Here is a 21,854-nt window from a genome sequence, read left to right on the forward strand (position 1 = left end):
CCCGTGGTGTATTTTTTATACCTGTATTTCCGACGTGCCAGTCAAACAAACAGCAAGGACAAAACAATACATGGAGGACTTACCAGCACCGTCGATGAGAGAAAAATTGATGGTGTTACCTGCAGAGAAACAGAAACGGAGGGCCGGGAAAGCATTCAAACCGGATACTGCTACATAATATACATCAATCAAAGTACACGTATGATCATTTGCTGTGAAACCTCAGTCGAGTATTTTCTGGGGTCAAAAATACAAAATACGATTCATAGGAAAACGCTAGCGAAGTTACTCGCATGGTTTGATATGATACTATGACGTGCAACGGGTTGCTTCCATGATGTGGGTGCATTTCTGTTACAAAGAACTAATCATCCTGTACATTGGTGTTCGCTGTATGCCTGTATCAAAAGTCGACTGCACAAATTTGCTGGATTACTGCGATTGTCCAGTTGCAATGATTGTGTGAGCTGCAGCACGGGCCCCAGATATATTACAGCAAACGGCAAAGTTTGGGGACCCAGATGGTCAGTTAGTGCATTCAACTACTTGCCCCCCCCCCCCCCCCCCCCCCAACACACACACACACACACACACACACACATTGGGTACAAGACAGAGTATTTATAACCACAAACATTATCAGCCTGACATCCTTACGATCCGAGACAGAGTCTGTGGACAGGTGAGATTCGCTTCGTTGCAAGTTCTTCGGCTTGGAACTGGGGCTGCTGCGTTGGCGTACGTTACTACCAGCACCACCAGCACCACCACACACTGCTGATGAATCACCGGATGATGCCGACATGCTAGACCCAATCGATGTTAACCTTCTGATTTGGCGCTTGGAACGGCTACGCTGCCGACTTGGCTCAGGACTGCCAGCAGTGGGAACGGTGTAGTCTGTCATCATGAGAAGCAACACAACAGAGGCGCACAGAGTACTGCCTTTCTAGAACTAGTTCACAGAATGTACCACTGCAGCACTGCATGTACTCAACAACAACCAGTACTAGTCTAGTAGTAGTAGTAGTAGTCTATAGGTCTGCGCTTGTTACGGTAGAGTGCCGATGAACAGTATTAACAAAAGCGGACATTGAACGTTGAAGTAACAAAAATATAACAAAGGTGAAGGTTTCCTCATCGATTTTCACGCGACAATCATCAGAGAAATTTGTCTCAACCATGATCCTAGTAACAGGCATTTCGTTTGTACTAAGTCTGCACACGTCGTGTATTGAACACTGTGACCGGTAGTCAAGGAATGTTCTTCTGTATACATGTGTAAGGGGAATAGCGTTACTTGACTATACATGTGTAAGGGGTATAGCGTTACTTCTGTATACATGTGTAAGGGGTATAGCGTTACTTGACTGCACACACACACACACATTCTCTCACCAGGCTCCCTTGCGAATAGGACGGTATCCGGGTCGCTAGTGTCTCCGGTTCTCGAGTCGCACGGGGCAAATGCTCTAGATGCAGCAGCAGCAGCAGCAGCAGCAGCAGCAGCAGCACACCAACGCACAAACACACATAGCACAGGGCGGATTAAACCGACGCAAACGAGTCTACACAACAAGCCAATATACAGTGCAATGACATTTCCTCCAGTCTTCATCGGTCACCCATGGGCCATCAGATGGGTGATTATGAGATACTAGTAGGAGGCCAAATACAACCAACTAGTAATGGAACTGTGGTATCCTTTGCCTACAAAAACATCAGCCTTTAGGGGCCATCCAGAAATGGTGCCCCTTACCATGGGAGTTTGAAGAGCACGGCGACAGCGGGGGTCTGTGTGTTTACTATTATACTGAGCATATGCTATCGGGGGGGGGGGGGGGGGGGGGGTGCTGGGAAAAGTTATATTTGGTTCTCCACCGGTAAGTGACAACAATAATGGATAGCCCCTAAAATAAAAAATAAAATAGGCCACCTTCATTACTGAACTTCCTAGTCATCGGACGTCCGGTGATTGCAAGGCATGTACAACTCCAGCACAGCAACTTGCAGTTATAACAGTTCCTGTCAATGCATATTGATACGACTGTGATGTGGGTATGTGTGGGTGCTTGTGCAACGTGTTATATCTGTATCATGCCTGTCATGATTGTCTGAAGCTATTGTCTGTGTTGTGGTTGACTTCACTCCTTAGTGCTGTTATATCTGTATCATGCCTGTCATTATTGTCTGAAGCTATTGTCTGTGTTGTGGTTGACTTCACTCCTTAGTGCTGTTGACTGGCTTTTCGTACAATACCAGTCCTATTGTTGTCTAGAGACATACTGTCTAGCCTTCCCCTCGTGCGCTTATTGATACACTATCCAGCTGTCCAGTGGCTCTCCTTCCACCGCTCTCTATCTCGCTATACTCTTCTTTACACTCTATAAGTTCATGTCTTATTTACAATAAAATCAGTTCAGTGACTGACGAGTTCGAGATCACAACATGGTGTCAGAAGCGGCTTGATTCCGAATCCAGCCGAGGTGCTTTGTCCTCAAACTGTACTCCTCTTTCCCCGTTTTAGCCCACTCACTCAGGCTCTCTATAGTAATTCTGCCTCATTGCAGAAACCGTTCGTCTGCCTCTAAGTAGCCTCCTCCGTAGATCTACCTGTGTTCCTGCCCGTCGCAGCTCGGAATCATGCCCGGAACACGCACTGGCACTACGAAAGAATCTAGCCCGGATCTGTCCGCTCTCTTCCTTCAGCTAACCCAGCTTCAACATCAGTCAACGAGCGACTCCCAGTCCCTCACCGCCGCTATCGGTACATTCGTGCATTCTTTGCAAAAGAACATCACAGCCTCTCCGTTAGCCTCAGCTCCACCGCTGCCGAAGTTGACTCCGCTGACGGACTCCGCCGACCCCGAACATTGGTTCCACATGATCGCCTCCGTTCTCCAGGGCCACGGAATCGCCCCAAATCGACATGCTCTGGCCGTCACTCCATACCTCACTGGTAAGGCCCTCGCCGCCTACAATGCTCTCCCGTCGTCCGACCTCGGAGATTTTGACAAAGTCAAGGCGGCAGTTCTCGGTCGATTCCAAATCGATGGGGAAGCGTATCGTCGCCGCTTCCGCAAAGCCGCCCTCGAACCAGTTGAGACGTGCATGGAACTGCATCACCGCCTCTCCTAAACGTACGACAAGTGGCTCCAGTACGCGCCTGCAACATCCTTGGACGACATCAAGGACCTCCTAGTAAGAGAACAGCTAATCGCGGCCCTCCCGGCCGATGCCCAAGTCTTCCTCCTCCGTCAAGCGCCTCAGACCGCTACCAAGACTGCCGAGCAGGCAGAAACTTACCTGCGAACGGAGAGGACAGAGATGGCGCTCAGAAGGTCTCTCCCAGGTTCACCGGCCCTGGCGGAAACCTCAGACAACCCGACGTCGTCCTGCTCGCCCAGCGACACCGTTGCCGAAGTGCAGAAACGATTGTGCGAGAACTGTGGTGGTGCAGCTCACCCTCGGCGTGACTGCCCAGCTACAGACAAAGTGTGTCACAATTGCCAAGAACATGGACACTTCAGCGCAGTATGTCGCCAGCGCCGACGTGACAAGAGTCAGAGATCCGTGGGTGGGGTTACTTCAGGTACCCCCACAGCACCTAACAGTCATGCTGTCCGTGAGTACGATGCTGACATGGACTCTCCATTCTTAGGGTAACTCCATGTCATGTACTTTCCTATTTTGTATTCTGTACTCGTAGAGTCGCAATGTGATCTCAGCGTCTTAGTCTTTGGGCTGACTCTCCTCACACATAATGCATGGTTGCGCTCTCTCTCTGCTGACTCTAGTATCAAATACTCCAGTTCTATTTGGCCTCTTTGCCCGCCAGTTTCACTCTTGAAAGGGGAGATGTTATATCTGTATCATGCCTGTCATGATTGTCTGAAGCTATTGTCTGTGTTGTGGTTGACTTCACTCCTTAGTGCTGTTGACTGGCTTTTCGTACAATACCTGTTGTTGTCTAGAGACATACTTTCTAGCCTTCCCCTCGTGCGCTTGTTGATACACTATCCAGCTGTCCAGTGGCTCTCCTTCCACCGCTCTCTATCTCGCTATACTCTTCTTTACACTCTATAAGTTCATGTCTAATTTACAATAAAATCAGTTCAGTGACTGACAAGTTCGAGATCACAACACAACAACATTACATACAATATGTTCTTACAAGCAAGTACCGGTACATGTAAATGGTGACAGCAGTGAATGCCTGAATGGCATGTTGGGTATGTCTTTTGAAACCAAAATCATGCAAGTCTTGGCCTATATGCATACCCCACCCCAGCACTTGAACATCACAGGGAATCTCTGACGCATCAGGTAGCAGATCGCTATAGAGTTTCATGGTTGGATAAAGTGTTGCCGTGCGATGGTGTATGTACATTGCTCTCACTACCATGTTGTGTTATGAAAGAACGAAAGAAGGAGGCCTGTCATTCCCAGTCGTTCTTCACACCCTTACAGCCGTAGGATCATGGTTTGCTGTACGTGCTGTGCTGGTTACTGGTATAAGTCATTGAGTACTACAGTGCTGTCAGGCGCCGAAGAACGTAGTGCCAAAGAACGGACAGCCTGGGATTTCACCAAGCACAGCATACCAATGTACATGTATACACGGTGACTCAACTGTGCATAGACCGTAGCACATGGAAAAGGAACGGTCTAGGCTACGGGTCTGATAAATACGAAACTTTGACTGCAGTGGATAGCAAACAAAGCGAAATTAAAAGAGTGCACTTACATTTTAGGCATTCCAGGAACAGCACCTGCCTTCAACATGGGCTCATCTGCACCTGCACACATGCATAGGAAAACCGTATGACAACCTCAATACCGGTATATGTATACTTCTGAAGTACATTGCAGGTGAGGTACAGGTTGACATGAGGCAACATGCAATATGGCTTTGCTGCCAACTGCATCACACTGTTCGAACTGTATCCACTGCTAAGCACAACCCTTGCAATGCACCGTATACGGACTAGGCAGGACGAGAGTTGGAAGCAACTAGCGGGTCTGGCCCAGGGGCGCTCTGCCCCAAAAATGGGGTATTGTGGTAATCATGCCCGGCCCACGGCCCACATCGGCAGTGAAAAGACTGTGCTGTGAAGGACCTACGCGTATGAGACCTTGAAGCGGACTGGTACAGGGTGGCCTGTGATTCTCGCCCAGACTGAAGGTCGGCTTACACGTCGGACGCCCCAGGTCCCAGCACTGGTGACTTGCTGCGCATGCTCTTGGCGCTTTGAGCGTCAGTGCCACCTTGCCAGGCACAAGTGCGCGGCTGAACGGCAAAAGCCGGTTTCGGAGCAGAAAGGTGCATGCCAGTGACCTCGGTGTCATCGTTGATTCCGAAAAAAAAGTGAGACCCGAATCCGCAATGCATGTTTACCGTAATACTCCATTTTTTGGGGCAGGGCGCCCCTGCACCAGTACCAACTCACTGCTTCCTACTGATGGGAAACACAACCTGAGGCAACATGCATTCGTTTCCTTTTGAAGAGACTTCAGAAACACACACATTACACACACACACACACACACACACACACACACACACACACACATGCATGCACATACACACACATACACACACATGCACACACACACACATGCACACACACACACACACACACACACACACACACACACACACACACACACACACACACACACACACACACACACACACACACATATACACACACACATACACACACATACACACGCCACACACATACACACACACGTACACGTACAAACACACATGCACACACACAATGACATGCACATACCCACATGCACACACATGAACACACACACACACACACACACACACACACACACACACACACACGCACACATACACACACACTTAGCGGAGTCCCTATAACTGGTCTTACCAGGGAACAAAGCTGAAACGAATAGTGATCCAACTGGGGTTTTACAGAAACACTGGCAGTAGCCATCGATTAGGGACACCATATCAAACGCAGTGCATATAGACGAGAACTCTAGATGTACAAGGTCCTGTATTGACAGCATGTAAAATCAGCAAAACCAAGAGTAAAAAACACATGTGTAAGCAAGAGAGATGGAAACAAACTGTAACTGTAACTGCGAAGTCACATGCAGACTAGGGTTGAAAGTTTGCAGTGCAAACTGTAACTGCGAAGTCACATGCAGACTAGGGTTGAAAGTTTGCAGTGCAAACTGTAACTGCGAAGTCACATGCAGACTAGGGTTGAAAGTTTGCAGTGCAAACTGTAACTGCGAAGTCACATGCAGACTAGGGTTGAAAGTTTGCAGTGCAATCCCAAGTTCGAGTGCTCTGATTTTCTCCGATCGAGTATGCGAGAATTCTTTTATCTTCCACTGCAAGCTGCAAATAACAGCCTAAAACTCACACGATACGGTATGGGAATGAACAGATTGGCGGCCATTCTCTAGAGTATATTGATTGGTAGTCATTAGGGTTCCCCTCTAGCTCTATTCCTGTACCAATGCTCATGACACAGCCTGCACATCAATATCTACTGCTGGCTGCTCTGAAACTGCTGATTTCTGCAGTAAATACACATACAGTGAATGAGTACTCCGATTAATTTCGAGTACGGTTATTTTTCAAAAAACCGAGGGAGTGATCGACTATTCGGTTATTTCGGTACAATGGTTTCATCCCTAATACAATCCCAAGTGGACTCAAACCTGCAGCCTCTCGGAAGATACACCAGCATGCAGTGATCAAGAACATTGCCCCTCTGCCTCATCAAGATACACCAGCATGCAGTGATCAAGAACATTGCCCCTCTGGCTCATCAAGATACACCAGCATGCAGTGATCAAGAACATTGCCCCTCTGGCTCATCAAGATACACCAGCATGCAGTGATCAAGAACATTGCCCCTCTGGCTCGTCAACATCATCACTTACATCCTTATGATAGATGCAGATATTTACAATGGACTTGGAGTCCTGCGTTACCGTCAGTGACACCTCCTTTAAGACGCAGAACGGCAGGCTCGGCGTTAGATGCTGGGCAATGGGATACGCATACACACGCACGTACACACCATGCTTGATTACAAAGATAATACGGCCGGTCCAAGCAGCAATCCAGGAGTAAATCTCTGCACAGGCTGCATGATACAGAAGTGCCTTGAAGTACAAAACCAGTAATGTACTACATAGAATGCGCAGCCGCCAACACTTGGTGTGTAGGCCAATCATGGGGACCACATCAATGAATATATCATGAATTCATGATACATGTACATCATTTCTGTGAAGTCTGGCCGTAGATGGAAGTGGCTGGGTGAAGATTGGTGCGCGCCGAGCTTCAACTTTCAAGTACTTACCTCAGGTGCGAACGTAGAGTGAAACACCAAGCCACGTGTTGGGCAAATCGTCATGGTCACTGGTGTGCCCTAGTATTCCAACGTGTACAAACACAATTTTCAAACACAACACGACACACAAATCAGACATGCATATCAAAACCCAAATGGGCAAAGAAAGAAAAAAAGAGAAAGTGAAGTTAGAACACGATCTGAATCAGCCGTTTCTGCACCATTCCCATGACAACCAAAGTTATCACCGCGCGTTATCACCACCAGCAGAGCGGCAACAGCCAGAATAATACCACGTCCAGAATATCACTGTGTACAACTAACAGGCAGTGCATACACTGTTACCGTATTTCCGCGCATATAAAGCCATGGCGTTATATCCGAATATAAGCCCACCCTCACTTATCTGTCACATGCCATACCGTCACCGCACCTTCACACACGTTTGTATGCCACCTTGTACACAATAGGTTCACAATTTGAAATTTTCAGGGAAAATTGAAAGTATATGGATGCTCGATATGAACGTGCAACGGCACCATACGAGTACTCGAAGTTCATACTCTGCCGATTTTTTTCATGTAAGCGTCTCTCACTTTTAGCGCCATGGTGTTAAAACCGAGGCTATTTTCTCCAAAAATTTGGTCCAAAACAGCGATGTTTCACCTATAACGCCATGGCTTTATATGCGCGGAAATACGGTATATCAAAATACATTACATAATTATACACCCAATGGAAGCGGTCCTCACCAAGGAAACATAAATCTGTTGCTACTCAGAGTTTCATACAGTTATATTTATGTTGCCTGATGATCGAAAACTCAAGAAACTCAGAGTGGCAACAGATTAGAGAGGTTCTGCAAAACGAAAATGTGTACGAACTTTCGCTCTACGTCACGAAGTGAGAAACTTCGCACGAACTTTCGCAACTGTGGACGCGAAACTTGCAGGGAACGCGAAATGAACTTTCGTAGGAAGTCTCGTGAGATTGGGTCATGTCGTACGTGCACTTGGCGCGTGCAAACTACGAAAATGTGCAGAACACAAAGTTCGTGCGAAAATTCGTACACATTTTCGCAAGGCCTGTCGCGAAACTTCGTTCGAATTTTCGTTGTGCAGAACCTCTCTATTATGTTTCCTTGGTGAGGACCGCTTCCATTGTGTGTACTAGCTCCAGTGCACCCCAGCACGATTGAGCCCTCTTTGCAGTGGGCGGGACCACTTCCCCCCCTGTGTTACATAATTATACCGTAAAATCCCGCCAGAGCGCCCCAACCTCCTCGACGCTTCGTTGGGGAGGGGCGGATGGGTGAGTCCTACTTGCCGCATTCAGTACTCCATGAAAAAGTACTCACCCTACAAAAACTGGTCGTGCATCTCATACACCGACCAAAGGTCAAGAGCCAGGAGTCGTACAGACCCATCAACACTCAGAGTCTGTGCGACCCCTGGTCAAGAGGGTGGGCAATGTTGCGTACATTTCCAACGGGGTCAAGCACGTGTCTGACTCTGCAGTACAGTACGGTAGCACAGAGTCATACGAGGATACAATCAATCACTTCCCTGACAAGAAGTCAGGGAAGGCGGATGGGAGAGACGGGGCGCTCTGGCGGGATTTTACGGTACATGTATTCAAGAAACACGACCACGACAGCCGCCGCCGAAGATAACTGACAGATAAGGACAGAAGCAAGGAGTCATAAAATACCGGTATTTTACGACTCCCTGGACAGCAGAACAATAGTCTGAATAGAGACGTGAACCACGTACATCTCGAGAACAGGAGAATTCCTGTCTACAGATGTTGCCGTGGTGATAGCATAGGCTGATGTAATTGAGAACGCACTCCTCCTGGGTCAAGCTCTCCAGCGTCTTAATCTGCTGAAGGAGACTCTTCTTCAGTTGTTTGCTCTGGGGGCAAAACAAACACACACATTGAGTATGTAAGTAAAGAGTTGAAAATAATCAAAAACAAGTACAATAAACCTGTCAGGGCGACCACTCGGATAAGGCGAGTCGACCACCTTTCCCAGAAAACCATTGCAACCAGTAACACAACCAAGGGGTCCACTCAAATGACCCTGGCAGCAGAGACCACCTGGCAGCAGAGACCACGTTTTGAACGTCCCTTTAGTGGTTGTCTTTGACAGGGTTCATTGTAGGGTGCTTCATGGCTCCAAGGTGTTCTATGCCCTGGGTCAGAGGTTGCCTGGTGATTGGCAAGTTGACGGTGACAGTACATGTAAATGCAACAAATGTGAAATTCGGAGTTGCAACAGAACTTTCCTCTCCTTTATACTGGATGAGTGCAAACTGCAGTAATATGCTGACTGGATGTTGAGACTACTGACTGGATGGTGAGACCACTGACTGGATGGTGAGACCACTGACTGGATGGTGAGACTACTGACTGGTTGGTGAGACCACTGACTGGATGGTGAGACTACTGACTGGATGGTGAGACCACTGACTGGTTGGTGAGACCACTGACTGGTTGGTGAGACTACTGACTGGATGGTGAGACCACTGACTGGATGGTGAGACTACTGACTGGTTGGTGAGACCACTGACTGGATGGTGAGACCACTGACTGGTTGGTGAGACCACTGACTGGATGGTGAGACCACTGACTGGTTGGTGAGACCACTGACTGGATGGTGAGACCACTGACTGGTTGGTGAGACTACTGACTGGATGGTGAGACCACTGACTGGATGGTGAGACCACTGACTGGATGGTGAGACCACTGACTGGTTGGTGAGACCACTGACTGGATGGTGAGACCACTGACTGGATGGTGAGACTACTGACTGGTTGGTGAGACCACTGACTGGATGGTGAGACTACTGACTGGTTGGTGAGACTACTGACTGGATGGTGAGACCACTGACTGGTTGGTGAGACCACTGACTGGATGGTGAGACCACTGACTGGTTGGTGAGACTACTGACTGGATGGTGAGACCACTGACTGGATGGTGAGACCACTGACTGGATGGTGAGACCACTGACTGGTTGGTGAGACCACTGACTGGATGGTGAGACCACTGACTGGTTGGTGAGACCACTGACTGGATGGTGAGACCACTGACTGGTTGGTGAGACTACTGACTGGATGGTGAGACTACTGACTGGTTGGTGAGACTACTGACTGGATGGTGAGACTACTGACTGGTTGGTGAGACCACTGACTGGATGGTGAGACCACTGACTGGATGGTGAGACTACTGACTGGTTGGTGAGACCACTGACTGGATGGTGAGACCACTGACTGGTTGGTGAGACTACTGACTGGATGGTGAGACCACTGACTGGTTGGTGAGACCACTGACTGGATGGTGAGACCACTGACTGGTTGGTGAGACTACTGACTGGATGGTGAGACCACTGACTGGATGGTGAGACCACTGACTGGATGGTGAGACCACTGACTGGTTGGTGAGACCACTGACTGGATGGTGAGACCACTGACTGGATGGTGAGACCACTGACTGGTTGGTGAGACCACTGACTGGATGGTGAGACCACTGACTGGTTGGTGAGACTACTGACTGGATGGTGAGACTACTGACTGGTTGGTGAGACCACTGACTGGATGGTGAGACTACTGACTGGTTGGTGAGACTATTGACTGGTTGGTGAGACCACTGACTGGTTGGTGAGACCACTGACTGGTTGGTAAGACTACTGACTGGATGGTGAGACTACTGACTGGTTGGTGAGACTACTGACTGGATGGTGAGACCACTGACTGGATGGTGAGACCACTGACTGGTTGGTGAGACCACTGACTGGATGGTGAGACCAGTGACTGGTTGGTGAGACCACTGACTGGTTGGTGAGACTACTGACTGGATGGTGAGACTACTGACTGGATGGTGAGACCACTGACTGGTTGGTGAGACCACTGACTGGATGGTGAGACCACTGACTGGTTGGTGAGACCACTGACTGGTTGGTGAGACCACTGACTGGTTGGTGAGACCACTGACTGGATGGTGAGACCACTGACTGGTTGGTGAGACCACTGACTGGTTGGTGAGACTAGCGACTGGTTGGTGAGACAACTGACTGGATGGTGAGACCACTGACTGGATGGTGAGACCACTGACTGGATGGTGAGACCACTGACTGGTTGGTAAGACCACTGACTGGATGGTGAGACCACTGACTGGATGGTGAGACCACTGACTGGATGGTGAGACCACTGACTGGTTGGTGAGACTAGCGACTGGATGGTGAGACTACTGACTGGATGGTGAGACCACTGACTGGTTGGTGAGACTACTGACTGGTTGGTGAGACTAGCGACTGGATGGTGAGACCACTGACTGGTTGGTGAGACCACTGACTGGATGGTGAGACCACTGACTGGATGGTGAGACCACTGACTGGATGGTGAGACCACTGACTGGATGGTGAGACCACTGACTGGATGGTGAGACCACTGACTGGTTGGTGAGACCACTGACTGGATGGTGAGACCACTGACTGGATGGTGAGACCACTGACTGGTTGGTGAGACTAGCGACTGGATGGTGAGACCACTGACTGGTTGGTGAGACCACTGACTGGATGGTGAGACCACTGACTGGTTGGTGAGACTACTGACTGGATGGTGAGACCACTGACTGGTTGGTGAGACTAGCGACTGGATGGTGAGACCACTGACTGGTTGGTGAGACCACTGACTGGATGGTGAGACCACTGACTGGATGGTGAGACCACTGACTGGATGGTGAGACCACTGACTGGATGGTGAGACCACTGACTGGATGGTGAGACCACTGACTGGATGGTGAGACCACTGACTGGTTGGTGAGACTAGCGACTGGATGGTGAGACCACTGACTGGTTGGTGAGACCACTGACTGGATGGTGACACCACTGACTGGATGGTGAGACCACTGACTGGTTGGTGAGACCACTGACTGGATGGTGAGACCACTGACTGGATGGTGAGACCATTGACTGGTTGGTGAGACCACTGACTGGTTGGTAAAACTAGTGACACTGGATGGTGAGACTAAGTAAGTTACCGACTGGATGGTGAGACTAAGTAAGTTACCCACTGGATGGTGAGACTACCACGCTGTGTACTGACTAGCACACCTCTATCATGCTATGCTGATGGCATGTTGAGACTACAGCTTGCTCTCAATAAGTATTAGTTGTAGACTCAGTCCTGGGGAAAACATTGCGTGACTAACTAGCATCACGAGTGAGTGACGTACAGATGCGGTATACATACATGTACACACAGGACATGCTATGCTGTTACAAAGGTGCTAGACTTATCGCAAGTGTGTGACTTAAAAGTACATGACATGTCGCAAGCAGGCTGCACTAAAAACTACATGTACAGGTCGTTCCCCGTTAATACGAGTCCGGTTAGTACATAAACCCCGTTAGTACATAAGAAATCTCAAGTCCCGGACGAAACGTGGTCACTTCCATACAAATTTTGTCGGTTAGTACATAATTCGTTAGTACATAAACCCCGTTAGTACATAACATTTCTCCGTACCCGCATGCCACCTACCTCAATAGTACATAATTTGTTGGTCTTTTGGCCTTCCAGTGGAGGCACGTCGTGTTCTAGTTTCTACTTGTGGATGCAATTAGCTCAGAAATCAGAGCGCACATCACAAACCGACAAAGCTCTGTTTTTTTTCGAGTGACTGTATACAGGAACGGCTGGACATGTATCATGTAAACTGTAGAATCTTCGCTGACTGTGACCGTTATAACATAATTGTTATGTTATATCGAGGGAATCAAGAATATCTCGCTCCCTAGTCATGGCAGCAAGAAACACTCAGAAAAGTTGAAAAAAGTGAAAAATTCTAGTATACAAGCAAGTTATGTACACTTTCGTTTAGTACATAAACCCCGTTAATACATAACATTTGTCAAGTCCCAGAGATTATGTATTAACAAGGGACGACCTGTACTAGCATATACATCTTGTTCTTGTGACTCCCTAGTGTACTACTGCCGACACTACCGTAGCGGATAAGCCCATGGGCTTATCTGTTTCACAAGGACATTTCGGTGGGCTTATACAAGAACATGGGCTTATACGCGGGCATGGGCTTATACGCTGACACCAACATTGTGCTATTGAAAAGTACCAAGGAAGTGAGAAGTACATTGCTGAAAGCCACTGTGCAAACAAAAACAACCGATGATTGTGTTGAAATGTACAAAAAAACCTACATGTACTCGTACTACGTACATCATACATGTACATGGTACAACTTCGGCCCATGGGCTTGTACGGCGAAGGCTTGTGATGTTCGAACTTTCCCTGGGCTTATGCGCGGGCATGGGCTTATACGCGGGTGGGCTTCTCCGCGGGATTCTACGGTATTAGCACACCAGTGCATTGATTTTTGTCACCAGCGCTCTGACCAACTGACCGACTGTATGGTATGATCACTAAATTCACCACTCTGCTATACATGGACTAGTGCAGTGAAACAATACAATGTCAACAAGCCAGCCTTGCACTAAACTACATGTCCAACAGTACAAACTGTCTGCCACTGTCTGATGATAGCTGAATCAGGGGATTTTCCCGGCTATGAAGACACTGTACCCTGACGGGTAACGCATGGCAAAATACAAGACAGCATGCCCACACACACACACCTTCACACACCAACCCACACTGTCACATCACCAAAGTACTCAGCGACTCCGCCACTGTTCACAAACACAGCAGTACCTTTACTGCCTTCAAAATGCGCTTCGGAAAGAAGAATTCTATGCCAAGCTCGCGACTGTAAGCAAAGAAGAGGCAGAAGCACAGAAAGATAAGCTACAGTCATGCTGAACATTGTAGACAGGTTTCTCGTGTAGCCAGAAAAATAACATTGCAGAAGGAATACAATCCTGACAATAAATCTTTCCATGCCAAGAAAAAATGTTTTATTATCAATGGTTAGCTACGTGGGTAGAGGGTAGATCAGAGAGACGGAGAGAGAGAGAGAGAGAGAGAGAGAGAGAGAGAGAGAGAGAGAGAGAGAGAGAGAGAGAGAGAGAGCACAAGAAACAGTTACGGTATGAGTGACGTCGGTCAGATAACACTGCTACGTCATGCCGCGTGGTCACTTACATTAGACTTTCAATTCGACTCTTTTTAAACATCCCTTGGGAATGAGCTGCCAGTAGTCTCCTACCAGTGGAGATAGGGCAGAGAACAAGAAAGCATAAACAAGAATAGGGTAAGACCAACATAATAAACAGAGCTTAGCAGTCAGACCAGCCCAACATACTACACCCAGCAGCCATGCTGAAGACAAGTTCCCATTGTACAGCCGGGCCAAGGATAGAGCCCAGGTATGAATCAATAGTAATACGCTCCTGGAATGAGATGAACTGCGAGCCTCATGTTAACATGACTGTCTGAGAATGTGATCAGAGACAATCCTGCTCGCCCTGCTCCCTGTGCATAGGTGTACAAGACATTGTAGATGATAGTTGTGCCCAGAGTATTCCTACCCCAAGTCAAATGCCATGCCAGGGCTCATGCAGACTCTGTGGCCCTTGACTTGTACTGCAGTGGGTACACTGTACACACAGTCTATGGATTAAGTACTACAGTCTATGGATTAAGTACTACAGTCTATGGATTTAAAAGTACTATTGACTTTGCATACTACTACAGTCTATGGATTAAGTATCATTGACTTTGCATACTACTACAGCCGTGCCCAAAGAGATCTTGCTTGCAGCCGCGAGCACTGCTGGTCCATCTTTGCAGTGCGTGTGTGTGTGTGTGGGCGTGGACTACGCGCTATTAACGGCAGTAGGGCGCCGGCTCCGGTCATTCCACCGAATCTCACTGTCCACAACAGTGTGTACATGTACTGCTATAAAACTAGTGGCAGAGACGTACCTGGCTTCAAACCCTGCAAGCTTCAGTGCCGTGTCAACAGTCAACACAACGGAGAGGTGCACTTCCTCACGTAACTGCCATACACAGAAGCAACACATGTACAACAAGAATAATAAGAGAGCTGGGTAGGTGAGAAGACCACCAGTGGGAGTAAAACAAAGTGCACTCTTTGCAAAGTTTGCAAGGCTTTGTTCTGTCCACTGCACTACATGTGCTACGAGGATTTAAAGAACACAGAGGCCTGTACATGTTCATACAGAAGGCCACAGGCACACATCCAAATACTTCAGTTGTGTACACACAGATTTGACAGATTGGCCTAAGGGCGATACCATGATACACACCAACACAGGAACACAGGAACACAGGAACACAGACACACATAACACACACACTGTACACAAAGGCAGATAGACAGACAGACAGGCAGACAGACAAATAAACGGACAGAAAGTTAGTGTGGTTTGAGATAGTCAGACAAACAAACAGACAGACAGACATGTGAGCAAGCGGGCAAACAGACAGAGACACAGAGACATACACAGGTATATAGATAGACAGACAGACCCCCCCCCCCCTCTACACACACATACACATGTTCACACCTGAGAGAAGAAGTAGTTGGCAAACACTTCATTGCCCTCCACCACCTCTTTATAGCAGTCAGGAAAGTAACGGAGTTTCAAGCGATACCTGTACCGAGCACAAGAAACATCATTGCCGATTGAGAGCTTTCTAAGAGCTTTCTAAGGTGAAATTTGTGACACATGCACACTTGCCCAAGGGGTAGTAATATACGTGATGGTGCAATCGATAATAGTGTATACCGCTTAGCTCAATGTGGCTTTAAAGCGGGGATCAGCCTTTTAAATGCTCCTCAACACCCCCCCCCCCCCCCCACACACACACACACATATGCATACACTATGTGTACTGATAGTAACTGTCACCTACCTCCAAGCAGACACAGGACAGCCTACATAGGTCATGTAGCGCTCCTCGGCCTCTGCTAAAGTCATCGTATTCGGTAACCAGTACTTGAACTCCTGCTTGCTGACAACACTTTCCAGCAAGAAAGCGAAGTGACGTGACAGGAGACGATTGTTTGTCGTACCCATTTGGCCAACTTGTGCCCACACCCGACTGGCCAGGTCCTAGGAAGGAGAAAACAAATGTAAGTGTTCAGAAGCAGTGGATCTAAGATGGCCGCTTCAATTCACACTTCATTGAACTTTACTTATTTATGACGATCAATATGTGGCCAAATATACTGCAAGCAGACTTAAGGGACACGTGGCTCATGTTACATACAACGCACAAGGTGTAGTGTGTACCTGCGGACCGCGTGATGCAAGAGTACTGCGGGAAATATGTGATGAGCTCACGCGGTGCTTTGGGCATTCACATGCAAGCGTATGGAGGAGCTTATGGAGGAGCTCCATACCGCACCGGCCCTCGTGTCAGCCTGCAAGTTCTTCGGCACATCATTGCTCAAAGAGTCCTACACCGCCGGTTGTTCAGACATCGCTGGACAGAGCTGCTCCGATCAAAGTGCGCAAAGGCATAGTAGGCTAGGTAAGATGCATGTCTTGGCACAGTGAATAGACCGATGCAGGACTGTGCACGTTTTGAGTTCCAGGTCGCCAAACCATGGTGAGCAGGCTACACTTCAAAACCTCTTGCTTGATCTTGTGTATTCTCGCTCATATACATGTATATGGGGAGGGATGTCAAACAGTTTTTGAGTTCTTGTATTCGAGATGACACACCATGCATCCGGGTGATTGGACCTCACGAACACTGTGTTGCAACCTCCTCGAACCAAATCGTTAGTGGACCCGACGTAATATTCTATCTCGAATAATATTAGCGTGTCGTTGACCAACATTCTTTGTGGCCATGAGATGTAGCTTTGGTTCATCCCGATTGCGCTGACCTCCCAGCCCCCTCCCATATCATTACTCTAAACAGGGGTGGCAGAAATTCTACAGTTACTACGGTAATGACCGTGCCACTCTTTGCGCCAGGTACCCCGTGCTTCAATGAAATGCAACGATTCGGGCAGTGTCGAAATTATTCACTGCAGCCCCCCCCCCCCCCCCCCCACACACACACACAAGTGAATTGTACTTCAGATGGCTGACCGTACCACCCCACAATACCTTCCGACCCCTATGCTAAGTCATGAACATTCCTGGTTGGAAACCCGTAATGTAATGGCTCACACCACAGAGCTTTGCTCGGGCTAAGGGCTAAGTGTAAAGTACGCCTCAGCACTCTGTCAGTTCTGTGTCAACTTCAGCACACATTCTGACAGTTCAAGATCCGTTGAACATAAAACTGGTCCAGTGCATTTTGAAGTACAATCATGTACTTCTCATAACGTGTTCCTCATTATGCTTTGTGGCCTAAATCTGCCAGTACTTACGGACATGAGGATGGACCGTGAACAAAGAATTTGAACGGTGGCTCCATTGTTTAGGCACACGGCTACTCGACAACGATCAGATTGTGCTTTTTGCGTCGCAGCTCCCGTCGAACTGATCGACATGTCTGCAATATTCAGCCTTCAACTTACTTCACAAGTAAGTTGTCAGGCCTCTAATGAACAATTACTCATTTCTGACATAATACATTTCATTCTTGAAAAGAGAATATCAATTCAGTATTGTCAGTACATGTAATACCGCAACAGTTACAGTCAAGGTCCCTGCTCCGACAATCCAGATACTCCACTGGGATGGTACTAGTTTGAAAGAAGGGTTTGTTTGCGAAAGAACTCGAGGACACAATACCAACGGTCCATTTTCAAACCCCCATCACCTTTTTACTTTTAGTTTTGTATGTCTTGATGATTTACCATGCATTGTTTACCTTGCAAGCTTGCGGAGTGTGTATGTGGTGGTGCAGCGGTGGGGGGACATGATTACATGCATCGGGCAGATCTACCAGTACCGTAGACTACGTTGATTACGTCGTTCTGCTGTTCTGGAACTGCAAGTGCGACCACAAATCTGCAGCGCGGTCACACTTTTTGAGATAGAGATGCGCAATCAAGCGCACCAAGCCGTTTACATGATGTCTTTGTACGCTCTACCGTAGATCTACGACTACGAGTAGATCTACTCTACGATATCCACGTAGATCTACTGCTAGGTGGGGATGGGAAAGCCCCACCATATGGATCCACGGCCACGAGAAGGCGAGCTGTTGACAGTGAGCTCGTCAGCTCGTACAGACGTGCACATATGCACAGTCGAGTCATATCGTGTGAGATGTGCACACGTAGATCTACGTACACGCGCCTGCAAGATCAAGCCCAGACTCATCGTATCGGCATTCAAAATACACTCTAGTCGATCAACACTAGTCTACAGTGACACTGTGATTTCGTCAGATTTCCATCAGGAACAGAGTGACATTTTCAGCACTTCATTGGAGTTGCAGAGCAAGAGATCGAGGAGTGTTGCTGTCTTTGTAAGTATTAGGCGATACCCCGAACGTTACATGTCACTTCTGTGTTGGACAGGAGATCATTAAAATGCACAGTACTTGTTCGAGCGGCTCAAAAAAATAAGTCTTGTTCTTGTAAATGAGTTGTCGGTGGTGATATAAGTATAGATACCTGTATTTCTGCCATGACATGTATGCAGCACGATGTAGTCTTGTTGTAGTATAGAGACAGAACTATGAGCTGGTAGTGGTACGAGTCGTACAAGGAAGGTGGCGATTCTCAACCAGGTTCGCTGTACTGTGTGCAGCAATCTACAAGTATACTGCTGATGTACACGTTACGTTGTACTTGTAGGACGTGTACTACGCTTGTGGTTGCATAGAGCCCTGTATGCACTGGACTGGAGCAGTGGATCACTGCAGCCTTGCAGGTGTTACATCTCAGGCTAACAGCCTTGAAAGGCACGATGAACACTCGTATCGCACCATCTCAGCTCTGGACGAGGAGTGCGTACAACCCATTACCCGCTGGAACAGTTGCCGGCAGGGGTTGGAATCGCCTCGATACTCACTTGTCCATGTACCGGAAGATCAAGTTCACTGGAGATGTGCCATATGAAAAGAAGTATGTGACGATATTGGAGGATAGGCCGCCAGTGGGCTCCGTATTTAATGTGGAGTTCTCACCGCATGGTAACTATGTAGTTGCAGCGATGGCAGATGGCCGTGCCCTGGTCATGGACCCACTCACTCGGCGGCTGTGTAAAGACATCCCCGCTCATGAATTCTGCACCAACTGCGTCTGCTTCATCACCAATGAGTCGTTTGCGACATGCTCGGATGATCGAGCCGTGAAGATTTGGGATATGCGGTGGCCACGTGTCCCGGTTCTGGAGCGATTGAACTGGCACCGGGAATGGGTGAAGAGTATCTACTATGATAGCCGCTCTCACTGCTTGGTGTCGTCAGGTTTTGATCAGATGGTTCGCTTGTTACCATTGAGAGATGGTGCCGAAGAGAGAAGCCAGTCTGAAGGCCATGGACTGTGCATCGACTACAATGGTGGCAATCAGTTCTTGATGCGCATTGCTCTATCACCAGATGCGACCATCCTGTGCGTTGGCCTGTACGACAATCGTTTGTCGCAGTACCAGTATTACCTTGACGATGAGGAACCGTGCACGCTGCAAGTGTTTCAAGACGTCCAGCTGAAGGAGAGAGGACTGGACACAACACAGTGTGCTGCGCAGGATATTGTGGATTGGCCCAGTGATGTCACCTTCATTACGTCAGTGAAGATCTTTTCCGATAACCAGCACATTCTATCCCGGTGCTCGAATCTATTTAATGAGGAGTGTCTGTGCATACACGACTTGAAGTCGGGCAAGATGCTATGCACTATTGAAGATTCAGCGCCGCCGCGAGGCATCGTCAAGGAGCCAGGCATCTCGTCTGATGACCGCGTTGTTTGCAGTCCGTTCGGTTCACGTATACGCCTGCTAGGCCTGGGGCACAATCTTCCACTCATTGCTGAACGTATCGACTTCCACGGAGATGTGCCGAATTCATTCTCAGAATTTCTGGACATCACTACACCATACCATCCGATAAGGAACGTTCTTAGCTGCCGCTTTTCTCCTACTCAAATGTTAGTGGCTGCTGGTGATGAGGATGGAAACATTTTCATTGCACAGCCGAAACTTTAGATGAATTTTTAAGTTCATCTCCTTTTTTCGAACATGTTCTACTCCCATGCTTGTCCTTGTCCGCTCCACATCATTGCGCATGTGTGTGTGTGTGTGTGTGTGTGTGTGCGTGTGTGCGTGTGTGCGTGTGTGCGTGTGCGTGCGTGTGTGTGTGTGTGTGAGAGAGAGAGAGAGAGAGAGAGAGAGAGAGAGAGAGAGAGAGAGAGAGAGAGAGAGAGAGAGAGAGAGAGAGAGTACCCTTACTTATCGAAATGATTTTGAAAGAAACCGTATGGCACTATGCAGAAACTACCTTTTATTTATCTACATGTTTATCACTAACCCCATTTTCCGACGCTTTTTATATCTGTATAAATATCTGTAAAGAAGAGGTTCTGTGATAAAAATTCATCAATTGAGGCAGATGGAAGAGGAAAACATCTATTTTACTTTATTTTACACGCACGGAAGGGCAAAGAAAGGCGTATTGCTAGGATTCCGAGCTGAGCTTCTTGCACAAAGTGTTGTTCTTTAAAAAACTATATTATTATTTATGGCTATGTTCACAGAAGGTCCCTGTAGCATGCCTGCACGTATACTTTGTTTTCAGGTGGCAGATGCGGAGTGTACTTGAAGTAGTCATATTTTTTAATACCGGTCAATGCCCAGGCGTGTTGTCTTATTTTTTTCATTGCCGTCCTTCCCAATAGATATCTCGTTTTCTCGTGGCTCCTTTAACATTGTGTTTGGTTGCTGTCAGATCGCCTGCGGAGATATATCTCGGGATACACTCTACTAATACATACAATGAAGGTGCCGCTTGCACGATTGTTTGTTCCGTTGCATACTGCGTGGTATTGCCTATGCCGGTATTGCACACTTGTGTGTGTGTGTGTGTGTATGTGTGTGTGTGTGTGTGTGTGTGTGCGTGTGTGTGCGTTGGCTGGGTCATGTTGCTCGTATGGACGCGGCCCGGATTCCTCAACAAGTGTTGTTTGGGGAGCTCGAGGCAACCAGACCACGGCATGGGCCAAAGAAGCGTTGGCGAGACACGATTGTCGGTGATCTGCGCTCGCTGGATATTCCGGAGTCCGAGTGGTATCGGCTCGCACAAGATCGCCCGGAATGGCGCAGGCGGGTCCATCAACATCGTCTTCCTCCCCCGGCACCGAAGGACTCTCATTGCGCATGCGGCAGAGCGCTTAGGAGAAGTGGCGATTTGAAGCATCACATCAAGTACTGCCCAACTCAGTAGCCTATCATCTCCACTGGAGATGGGGCGTCAAAGGTGTGTGTGTGGGGGGGGGGGGGGGTGCACCATGTTGTGCATTTGCATGTGGGCGTTTGTGCACTATGCTGTACGTTTGCATGTGTGCATGCATGAATAATTACAAAAATCAAAAACAGGGATTCACTGGCCAGAAAAGAAACTTCAATCAACTCTATGGTGGAGACCA

General features: G+C 48.1%; 2 protein-coding genes across 2 annotated transcripts in view; one reads left to right on the top strand and one right to left on the bottom strand.

Moving 5' to 3' along the window:
• The window catches only part of LOC135805988 (3-phosphoinositide-dependent protein kinase B-like), a 34,665-nt gene extending 16,584 nt beyond the window's left edge, over window positions 1–18,081 (bottom strand). The window contains exons 1-14 of the mRNA XM_065320111.1: window positions 17,688–18,081; window positions 16,214–16,413; window positions 15,865–15,952; window positions 15,260–15,333; window positions 14,477–14,536; window positions 14,087–14,141; window positions 9,128–9,268; window positions 7,365–7,433; window positions 6,940–7,041; window positions 5,910–6,036; window positions 4,748–4,799; window positions 1,399–1,472; window positions 658–900; window positions 84–119 (exon numbers count right to left, since the gene is read on the bottom strand). Of these exons, the coding sequence (XP_065176183.1) occupies window positions 84–119; window positions 658–900; window positions 1,399–1,472; window positions 4,748–4,799; window positions 5,910–6,036; window positions 6,940–7,041; window positions 7,365–7,433; window positions 9,128–9,268; window positions 14,087–14,141; window positions 14,477–14,536; window positions 15,260–15,333; window positions 15,865–15,952; window positions 16,214–16,413; window positions 17,688–17,810 (1,444 nt within the window). The 5' untranslated portion in view covers window positions 17,811–18,081. The remainder of the gene's footprint in view (window positions 1–83; window positions 120–657; window positions 901–1,398; window positions 1,473–4,747; window positions 4,800–5,909; window positions 6,037–6,939; window positions 7,042–7,364; window positions 7,434–9,127; window positions 9,269–14,086; window positions 14,142–14,476; window positions 14,537–15,259; window positions 15,334–15,864; window positions 15,953–16,213; window positions 16,414–17,687) is intronic.
• Window positions 18,082–18,681: 600 nt separating this feature from the next.
• Window positions 18,682–21,232, top strand: LOC135805989 (DDB1- and CUL4-associated factor 10-like). Its single transcript, XM_065320112.1, has one exon. The coding sequence runs from the start codon at window positions 19,180–19,182 to the stop codon at window positions 20,416–20,418; it is 1,239 nt and encodes a 412-aa protein (XP_065176184.1). The 5' UTR covers window positions 18,682–19,179; the 3' UTR covers window positions 20,419–21,232.
• Window positions 21,233–21,854: the final 622 nt, after the last annotated feature.

The sequence above is a fragment of the Sycon ciliatum genome, chromosome 1, assembly GCF_964019385.1.
Source record: "Sycon ciliatum chromosome 1, ocSycCili1.1, whole genome shotgun sequence".
Classification (NCBI taxonomy): Eukaryota; Metazoa; Porifera; class Calcarea; order Leucosolenida; family Sycettidae; genus Sycon; species Sycon ciliatum.